Raw genomic sequence first — 10,852 nt, forward strand, 5'->3', positions numbered from 1 at the left:
TTCAGACAAAGATTAGACTGGACTATGGGACATAAAATGATACTCGTGAAGAGTGTGCTTCTTAGCTCAAGTAGATACATGAGACTAAATGGGCAGCTTCTGTCCAGAGGTGAGATGAGATGGCAGAGAGGGTCAGGAAAACCCTATGATTGCAATGGTCCAGTCGGCAACTGATCACGGAGACGGTGCAGGACCAGGCAGCGTTAGTTCCCTTGTGCAAGGAATCACCATGAGCAGCGGGCTGACTCGACGGCAGCTAACAATGTCCACAACGTGCCGAGTACTGGTTGTGACATGGATGCTTTCAAGACTGGGAAACAGAAATGAAATCTGTTCACTGTCAAGCTATGTCTCACTTCATGCTTACTAAACTTCTGCTTCATCTGGCCTCTTTGGAGAGTTACTGACAGACACTAATGCCTGTCTTCTGCCTTCCTAGGGGTTGAAATGATCTCAGTAGCTCAGGCCTGGGCAAGGGATGAGTGGACCGCAGATCTGTTTGTCTTTAGTAGCTGACTGTCACTGAGGATTAAACACTGCCTCTGGTCTGGTGGATTCTCTGGGTGGATGCAGACGATGGGGCGTAGAAATTGCCCCTTTTCATTCTGCTGAGTTAGTGTGAGCCAGTATGACAAGCATGGACCACCTTCCTGGTTTTTATGACCGTACAATAATTGATGGATTAGGTCAATCACCCTGTATCCATTGCCACTGTAACTAAACCATTGATTTTTCACTGGGAAACTACCAAAAACTATCCTGCAGTAAAAAAAAAAAACAAAAAAACCCCTCAGAATCAGGCACTAAGATTGTTGAGAATTGTGGAAGGGACAATATTCTCTTCTACAGTTGGAAGGGAGGCCTGGTGGCGAAGTGGTTAAGAGATTGGCTGCTAACAAAAAAGTCAGCAGTTAGAATCCACCAGCTGCTCCTTGGAAATCCTATGGGGTTGTTCTACTCTGTCCTTTAGGGTCGCTATGAGTCGGAATTGACTTGAGAGCAACGAGTTTGGTTTGGTTTTGGTTATAGTTGGAAGAGCTTAATTATGTTTTAAGCTGAAATTCCTCACTTCTCTGGGTTTCAGATCTTTGATGCCTAAATTGCAAATTGTGGTAGTTCTTAGTTATTAGAACATTATTTCATAGAAATGATACGAAGCTTCTGATTGAAAACTCAAAAAAGATTCACAAGGTGGAGCCCAGAAGGGTAAGAACGAGAATAGAGAGACCCCTGAACCCAGGTGGAAAAATCTGGAGTTTGCCACTGATTAGCTTGAGCAAGCCACTTAACCTCTCTTGATCTGCATTTCTCACCTGTGAAATGGGTATAATAACAATAGCTAATTTGTTGAGGAGCAAATGGCATGATGGCATTAAAGTGCTTCCCACAAGGAGCTATGTAAAAGCAGCTGTGATTTTCCTTTGGGCTCACCTCAACCCATCACATTTCGCTTTCTCCTGCCTCTTCTACCTCTCTCTCTCTGTGTAATCTACATCTGACTTCCAAAAGCTGGGATAAGAGCAGAGAGGTAAACTACTTTTTTCTATGTGTTAAGGCTTAAAATGATGATGTTGACTTATGATTAAAAATATCAAAGTTATCAATTCTCCTCCTCTTCCCCCACACCAATCCCCCACTCCTCCAGCAAGAAAGCTGGCCTCATTGTTGCTCTCAACTGTGCCACCAGGTGGAGGACCGGCCCGGGCTGCTAGGAAGCCGGCTGTAATTAGGTTGGTGTAACTGGCGCAGGGGCACCGCGACTGGGCCGGCATGAGGAGAGGGACTGTCCAGGCGACAGCTGAGGCCCAGTACTGCCAAGAAAAGTTGTTCTGGTGCCAGAAGTTCAGGTTGGGGCTGGGGACGTTTGCCATTGCTCCTGCAGGGCTGGGAGATGCTGTAAAAGCAATCAGGGGTGGACCAGGATGCTGTGCAGTGTTCGTGTCAGTGGTTACTGGGAGTGGGAAAAATGGCGGTACTTGGAAATTCCGCAAGATCCACCAGTTTGCAATTTCTGCAGAGTTAAAAATCAAGGCTCTAGGAACAGTGCTTTGGGTGGAGTATGTGATGGGCTACTGGTATTGGACAAGACCATAGCAAGAAATTTAAATCATTCTACACACGGCAACTAATTTCCTTCCAAATCATCTCTATGAAAAAGGTCAGGATGGAGCAAATGTCCCATCAATCTGAATGACTTTACCAAAATCACAAAGAGAGCTTGAATTACTTGATTGATACGTTAAATTTTATAACAGAGCTTTACCATTCCTGATTCAAGTATCTTAGGATTTGATTATTCCACGGTAGGAGACATTAAAACTTTCATCAAGTCTGTTTATCATGTCTAGAAAAATTCACAAGATGAGAAATTCAGTAAAAAATATTGTCATCCTCATCACTTATGCCAAATCCTAGACATGTGGGATTCATGTACACCTCCCTTCCTAAAGAAGCACCACCTCTCCAGGGATTACAGTGGTCTAGTGCTTGATGAGCCATAATGACAACCAAAAAAACAGTTGCTGTCCTGTCCAGTCTGACTCATGGTGACCCATAGGGTTTTCAATGGCTGCTTTTTCAGAAGTAGACTGCCAGGCCTTTCTTCTGAGGCACCTCTGGGTGGATTCAAACTGCCAACCTTTTTGGTAGCAGCTGAGCATGTTAACCGTTTGCACCAACAAAGACTCCATCACAACCACACACAGCTCTTACTAATTGTGTAGGGTTGTTTGTAAATGTCATCGTTTTATGATAAGTTAAGGTTAATGCCATATATATTCTGTCTTAATATATTCTTACTATTTTCTCATGCTAACAGAGTTATAGGAACAGTAAAAGGTGGTATTTCCCATCTTAAATATGGCTATTTTAAACAATTGAATATATTATCTCTGAGAGCATGCAAAAAAAAACAAATAATAAAACAGTATAGCTTTTTTTTTTTTTTAACGCAAACTATGGAATTGGTAAGAAAAAAACTGATGTTTTTAGCTAAAAGCAAAGGGAAAAAGAAGTTGGGGAAGACGGTAACAAGAAGCAGATAATAAATCTGCCTGGAATGTTTCCAGTTCCCGAAGACTCATTATTTTTTTCCCCAATGAGCAAAAGACCATTAAAAGCTGAGACTAGTTACCTAGGGGAATGGAAATTAAAATGCGTATAGGGATAGATAAGTAAAGTACGCAAATGAAGCCACGCAGTTGTAAGAAAAATCACCGGCCCTTGTGTTTTTTTTCACTTTTTCACATTTGATAGAGTTGTGGGTTTATAGAACTATTTCCCAACTACAAGAATAAAAACAGTGTGCACATTATGACAAATTGCAACTGCTACTTGGCCCAAGTGTCAGGGACAATGGGGGGGTGGGCACTGTGGTGACCGGGGGATGCAGGCCCCACCTACAGGGAGCAACTCCGCCCCCTGCCCCCCAAGCATCTAACTGACCACTGTCTCATGGGATCCTGGAATGCGAGTCCTAGTTCTGAATGTTCAAGAAAAGTCAGAATCTGGATTTTTTGTTTTTACATGAAATCACTTGATTCTAACATTTTGGCTGAATTTTAAAGAGTGTGCTGGTCTAGTGAACCCTATCTGTGGGCTAGCTCTGGGCCGTAGGCCCCATTTCTGACTTCTGCTTTAAAGCAGCAAAGTACCTCCATCTATGAATGGTTCCTTAACTCAACTTATGATCTGAAAGAAACATCGGGTCAGCATTACTAAGATGTTAGCGTCAACCCAACTCCCTAAGAATCCATGAAATGTCGTACTGAGTCGTATCAATGGTCCAATCAGCTTAATATTTTGTTTCTCAGAGTGGCACCAAGGGACCCTTTGGAGAGATTTAGAGCTTAATCTCTATGGCTCCACCCTCTGCAAGATAGGATAGAAGAGTCTAAGAAGCATTTCTAAATGATTTTCTTCTATTTATGAATGTACGCATTTTTTTATTGTGCTGAGTAGATTTATATGAAATTGCTATTTCAACATTTTTTACATGTACAATTCAGTGACATTATTTTCATCACGTTGTGCAATGATCACCGCTACCTGTTTCCAAATTTTTCCATCAACCTTAACATAAGTTCAAAAAAAGAAAAAAAACCATTGCCGTTGAGTCCGTTCCAACTCTTAGCAACCCTATAGGACAGAGTAGAACTGCCCCATAGGGTTTCCAAGGAGCGCCTGGTGGATTCAAACTGCCAACCTTTTGGTTAGCAGTCATAGCTGTTAACCACTGTGCCACCACGGTTTCTTCAGTGCCCCTCAAACAATGACTCTGTCCGTCCCCCTCCCTCCGCCCCTGGTAACCACTAGTAGACTCTGGTATCTATACATTTGCCCATTGTAGATAGTTCATATAAGTGGAATTACACAGTATTTGTCCTTTTGTGATTTCTTCTTTTCTTATTTATAAAATATTTCAAGTGTAGAGAATAATAGAATAAACAACTCACCTGCTTATCAAACTTAACATTTGATCATAGTTGCTTCTGACATATTTTTTAATTTTACCATAAAATCTGGATAACTGTTGATGCTCCTGGTACCACTTCATCCCCAGAGGTAAACATTATCCTACACTTCATGTTGATCATTTCCATGCATGTTTCGCTAGCTTGGAAAAAGTGTAAATATTCCATTCATTAGCTCGGTTTAAAAACCTGAAGTATTTTCAGGTTTAGCCACAACCTACACAACATCTTAAGTTGTGGAAAAAGCAAATCCAGACGTCAGGAGTTATTTCATCTTTCCACAGATAAACTTTCCTCCTGGGATAACGATCTTTGTCCTATCCACCCAAGTAGCTTGGGATGACAATAAAGTACGATGATGTGGATGAATGTTCTTTGGAAAAAGATGAAGTGTTATACATATGCAAGGCTCTAGCACTTTTATTAACGAATCCCTTATGTGTATGACTTCACAAAGTAGCAGTTTATTTTATTTGACCTCAGACAAAGTCGAGGGAGTGGTCCTTGCTCCTTCTGAACAAATCCTTTCCTTCACAGCTTGATTTCATGAACTTTGACAAAGAGCTAGAATTGTTTTATTCTCTTCCAATAGGAAAAGTATTCTATTACAATATTTGTAATTGCCCTTCTAAGCCTTTTTTAAGTCTGTTATATGTTTCTGGAGGCACAGTAGCCAAAATTGCCTGCTGTATTACAGGTGCAAATTCTTACAAGTATGGCACAAGCAAAGACTTATTCAAGCACTTGGCAAACAGAATTACATTTAAATAGAAAACAAAACCCGACTGTAGTCTAGGGCAGTGAGCTTCAAGAAGGATTATAAGAACATCATTATACAAGGATGAGCTGAAGTCCCCATCATGTAGTACCCACTACCACAGCCTGAGTTTTCTGTCGCGAAAAGAGGCCTTCTCTGAATTTTTACCCATGCTTCACTGTGGTTCATTCTCATCTTTATTATTATTTTTTTTAATAATATTTTACTGTGTTTTTGGTGAAGGTTTACACAGCTGTTTAGGTTCCCATTCAACAATCCTTACACAAGTCGTGCAGTGGCACTGGTTACATTCTTCATAGTGCGTGAACATTCTTACTATTTCCATTCTGGTTGTTCCATTGGATCACTGTCATCTTGTTCTGTCAAACACGTAATAAAGGCTAGATGAGTGGAACCTCATCTTAAGCTTCTGTTCTCTCTCAGAACCTAGAACATTATTACGCATTTACAGGTTGTTTTTAGGAGGGGCTCAATAAATGTTTGTTGATGGGCTGATTCATGGAAGGGGTGATGGCTGAAAGTGCAGCTGTAGACACCTAACCCTAACAGGTCCTTGTCTCACCACAAGCTACACAGCCTCTCGAGGCATAAAGTGAGGAGAGTAACAGTAACTGCTTCAGAGCATTACTGTGAAGACTGAATGAGCTAATGCTCAGCACGGTAGTTGACTAAAAAAAAAAACCAAGGAAGCAGATAAAGGCAAGTATATTGGGAATGCCTGGATTACTGAGCCTCGTCTAAACCCTTCACTGCTATATCCATGCATCTCAGATCGAAGCTCCCAGTTGCTGCTGAGTCAATTCTGACTCATGGTGACCCGTGTGTGTCAGAGTAGAACTGTGCTCCATAGGGGATAGAAGGCTGTGCCCTCTCAGAAGCAGATTGCCAGGCCTTTCTTCTGAGGTGTCTCTGGGTGGGTTCATACCTCCAACCTTTCATTTAGTAGTCCAGCACTTAACTGTCGGCACCACCCAGGGTTTCCTAAATGGAAGCTAGTACGTAGTAATTATTCTGCAAATGTATATACTAAATGAGCATATTAACTACAGGAGCAAAGGTAAAGTTTTGAATTGTTACAAATTAAATTTATCAATCAGTTCCCTAAATTATTTTAAAGACAAGTGCTCTATCCTGAAGAGGTACATCAAGACAGATTCCTGTACTCATTTCTGGGAGTTGTGTTAGATTTTCTAGAGTCCTGTGGATTCATGGGAAGTTTATTTAGCACCTACTATATTCTTAGCACAGTCCTGGGCACTGGAGATTGTAACATAAATAAAACACTGCCTTGCCCTCTAGCTGCTCTCAGTCAAGTGGAAGAGACAGCCTTGAAAGTGCATGGGGGAATACAGGTGACGCTGGAGATCAGTCCAGGGTTTGGAGGTGTGCAAAGGAAAGTTCCACCAATGCTGGTGGAGGGGAGGTTGGTTTTGGGGAGGGAACAACCCTCAGGTGAGACATCTGAACTGGTCATGAAAGACAGGGCTTCTCCAGGAGGAAAAGGGGGAAAAGGCATAGGGAATGAGGTGTGCAAAGGTATGAAATAGGGGTGAGGGAGATGATATGTCTGACACCTTCAGGAATGGGTGTTTTCCATGGAGCACAAGGTGGTGTAGGGGAAAGCCAGGGGCCACAGGGTCCAGAGTTCATTTGCCCACAGAAGAGACGAGGCTTAATCCTCTCGGCAAAGGGAATCCATGGAAGGGTTTTAAACAGAGAAGTATCCTGGTCAGATACTTGAAATACAACGCTGGCAACAAGACGAGAGGGAAGGGGTTGGACAGGTGATTACCGATTAAGGTAAAACTGGGAAGATGGGAAGGTCTGAAGATTTCGGCTGCAGCGAAATGGACGAAGGTGAGAGATGGTTATGGAAAGTGAATTCAAATGTGTTTACTTCATTTTCCTTGCTCTGTAAGTGAACAAAAACATTTAAGCCACTAGCCGCATTCATAATAAAGCCATACGCGAAAGACCATTCATTCTGGCATGTCAAAAATCCGTACTTTTGTTTAAAATGTGAAATGAGAGAGAGCAGACTCTGCAAATCAACTTCAAGAATAATCACACTTGGTGGCTTTTAGAGCATCTGCTTCCAGCTGAACCCAAGGAGTTATCTTTGTTGAGATTCCACGGTTGGGTTTCACACTGAACATCAAAGTCCCCTTCATGCAGATCAAATCCCAGCATGGAGGGTTTTATTCTCAAGAACCATAGCCAGAGGAGCTGGCTAAAGAGGCCCAGGGCACTCTGCTAGCATTGAGTCTAAAGATGTTACTAATGGTCAAGTTCAATGACACGGGAAGCCTGCAAGCCTAGGGATTTGGTACCAGGAATGGAAATGAAGAGTGATGGTGAAAACGTGTAAGGACAAGCTTTTGTCTGTCCTGCTGGAGAGAACCCGTTACAAGACCTTGATCCCAGGCTTCCGGATAAGGCCCTAGGGCTGGCCATTAAAGAAGGTCAGCAGATGAGAAATCCAATCAAATGATACAGGAGTAATTCAGACTGACCAGATTCCGCACTGATATCTAAGTGCTCTAGAATTAACCCAGGTGAGCTAATTCTTCAGAAAAACATCATAGCTGAGGTGGTAGTAGGTGAGTTAGTATCAAAAGGTTTGTAAAAACACTGTAATTTTCAATTAGGTCGCAGTTACTAGAAGCTGTGAATAAGTAATCCACTGTGATGATAATAACGACTAAGTTCCTTAAGTATCTATCTTCATGTACATTGCGTAGAATCATAGTCATAACTTTATACTCTTTGAAACAGTTTTGCACAAATATTTTTACACTTTCCTGGCCAAGAGTTTCCAAGGTACACAACCAAATCCTTGGCTTCTAGAATTCTGTATTTACTCTCTCCTATTCTCCTAAGCCCCTCCCCAGACTGTTTAAAAGCTTAAGATCCCAAAAGTAATGCTGTAAGACTAACAAAATGCCCTATAATCAATACAAGCTTATTTTCTAAACTAGCTGGTTGGCCAAGTTACTATAACTAAGGGCAAGAAACAAAAATGCTCTTTGCCTATTACGTGTGAGGGTGAGGTACTGTCAGTCATTGGACAAAAGAGAGAGATTAACAAGTGAAGAATTCATGTCTCACCTAGCTCCACATCCTGGTCGTCAGTGAGCACCAGGATAATGTTGGGTCGAATGTTCTTTCGTTCCTGTTGTATCCGGCCTCGGAACCTCGGGGATCTGACAGTCGAACACAGGCTCCCCAGCAATTCTGAGCCCAGGACAGCCAAAACCAGAGCACAGCAAGAATACTTCATTGTATTTAGTCCAAATATTGCAAAACTGACAAGACGTCTCAGGCTCCTATTTCTGAAGGTCTGGGCAGTCAGAGAGAAAGTGAGAGACTCAAGTGAAATTCAAACACCAAAACACAGTCGCAGAAAAAGTGCTACAAGTAAGTCCAAACTGACATATAAACTGGCAGAAAAAGGGCTGCACATGTCAGAAGGAGCAAACCCTCCCAAGTGTTGGAGTTTTTTATGCACTTGATTATTTTGCAAATTCACTTTCGTCCTTTATTCTCATTCCAACTTTTCCCATTTCAATTCACTGCCATAATATATTTTCCAACGCAGAACATAAATGTAAGAGCTTTCTGACAAGAGCTAATACCTTGAATTAGGTATCTTGGTTGAATACTCAGTTTCTGTACTCAGAAGTGCTCAGAACATCTGCAGATGGGGTCCTGGAAGGGGGAGAAAAAATACAAAGGAAATATCAGTCAAGGATTTTGAAACAAATTTTTTTGATCTGAAGTAGTCTCTTGAAACAATGTATTATATATATACATAAATATGTTCTTTCTTCTTCCTTACTCCAAAGAAGAAACAACATTTCTCGATATCTTTATTTCATAATCGGTTCCATAAAAGGATGTTAAGGGTACCATCAGGGCTCGTACTGCGAATAGTACCTTAAACATCTCCACCAAAACCAATGATGGATTACAAAGCGCCAGAGTTGCCTGTGAACCCCCAGTGCACTGGAGAGGAGTATTTGCATCTGGGGAGCGGTGGGAGCCAGCGGGCGTGCTGGAGGAGCAACAGCTCACTTGCACTCGATATTGAGTACTTATCAAGCTGAATGAAACCAAAGCTGTCATTTGTCACTTGCATTATATGACTCACTACCCAAAAGAGTCCTTTCTGCTGACAAAGACTTCATAGTAAGTGATGGGAGGACCACCTTTCCCAGTCTTGGAAAAGATCCTAACTCTTCCCCATCAATCAGCAGGGGAATGGGCGCCTCCGCCGGGCAAGCCTGTCCCGGGGTCCAGCCCGCGCCTAGTCTGCTCCGCGCCTGAGCAAACAGAGCCCTCCTCGGCTGTCAGTCACCAGCCTCACTATCGTCAAGCCCTGGCGCGGTGCGCCGCTGCCAGCGCCGAGGTTTGCTTTGCTTTGCCGCAGCGGATCTAAACCTGCAAAGCAAAGTGATTGATTGTTGCTGAGGCTGGAGGTGAGCGGCTACACTGCCACATTAAAAATAAATAAATAAATAAAATCCACAGGGAAGCGCTGCAAAAATCTTTGCAAAGCTTCACAGGAGGAGACTTTTGAAAGGGTTGGAAAAGTGCCCCTCTTCCTTGAGAATGCTAACCTGTGGAAAAGCTTTTCTCCTAGACTTCAGAAAGACAGCAAAGGGCTTGTTAAACAAATCTTTCTTTTAGGTGCACGATGGAATGTGCATATGGGAATTCAGGCTGTCCTAAAATTAATTAGATAGGACCCCGTGTCATCGGCCCCTCTGACCCCACACACCTGAGGATCTGTATTTTCATGTGCAACAATAAACTGGCATCAGATAAATAAAGGTAACTAATTAACTGTAAGCATTGCACAGCTGCAGGAAAGGGCCTCCCTCCACTGCACCTCTATCTCCCTGACTTCAGTTCTGGGGGGGGGGGGGTGACATGGGCCTGTGTAAGAAGAAGATTGATTGTGTACTGTTTACTCCTGCCATACACATTATTTCGTTTTACACAAACACACACACACATCCAGCCCTATTATTTTAAACTTTATGAGCATTTTATAAATAGTTCTAATGCTTTTCACTCTGCAGCCTGCAATTACTTTGTGTGTGTGTAAAAGAGAGAGAGAGAGAAGAAACTCACAAGATACAGGTTTTTAAATAAAACTTGACTGTTTGCAGCACGGCACCCTTGACTGCATTATCTGCTAAGCAATAAACACGGCAGCTCTGACTGACCCCACGGCTCTTGGAAAGTCAATAATGTAAGGTTGTTTTTAATAACTTGGGGTTAGTTCAGTGATGGCTGGGCATGCTGAACACTGAAAGCCTGCAATTATTCTGCACTGACTGTTTAGTTTCTGTGCATTTGTTTTAAATCATGAGAAACCTGATATAAGCACGAAAGGACAGGAAGACTAAAGGAGTAAGATGTCCAGCAGTGGCTTGGACAAAGAGTGCATCAGGCTGAACAGTGAAATACAGACATTTCTTAGAGGCTTGGGCCTTTAAGTAGCAAAACTTTGCTCACCTGTCACAGCCTGCAAGAGCGTATGAAAAAAGAGAGTGGGGAATTCTTGTACCTACTGTACTAAAAACCAACCCCTGCA

At 42.4% G+C, this 10,852-nt stretch overlaps 1 protein-coding gene across 1 annotated transcript in view; it reads right to left on the reverse strand.

Moving 5' to 3' along the window:
- The window catches only part of SULF1 (sulfatase 1), an 85,222-nt gene extending 76,692 nt beyond the window's left edge, over positions 1-8,530 (reverse strand). Inside the window, exon 1 of the mRNA XM_023727720.1 lies at positions 8,359-8,530. Coding sequence (XP_023583488.1) covers positions 8,359-8,530 — 172 coding nt within the window. The remainder of the gene's footprint in view (positions 1-8,358) is intronic.
- Between the last annotated feature and the right edge of the window lie 2,322 nt (positions 8,531-10,852).

This window comes from Trichechus manatus, unplaced genomic scaffold, assembly GCF_000243295.1.
Source record: "Trichechus manatus latirostris isolate Lorelei unplaced genomic scaffold, TriManLat1.0 scaffold00018, whole genome shotgun sequence".
NCBI classification, from domain to species: domain Eukaryota; kingdom Metazoa; phylum Chordata; class Mammalia; order Sirenia; family Trichechidae; genus Trichechus; species Trichechus manatus.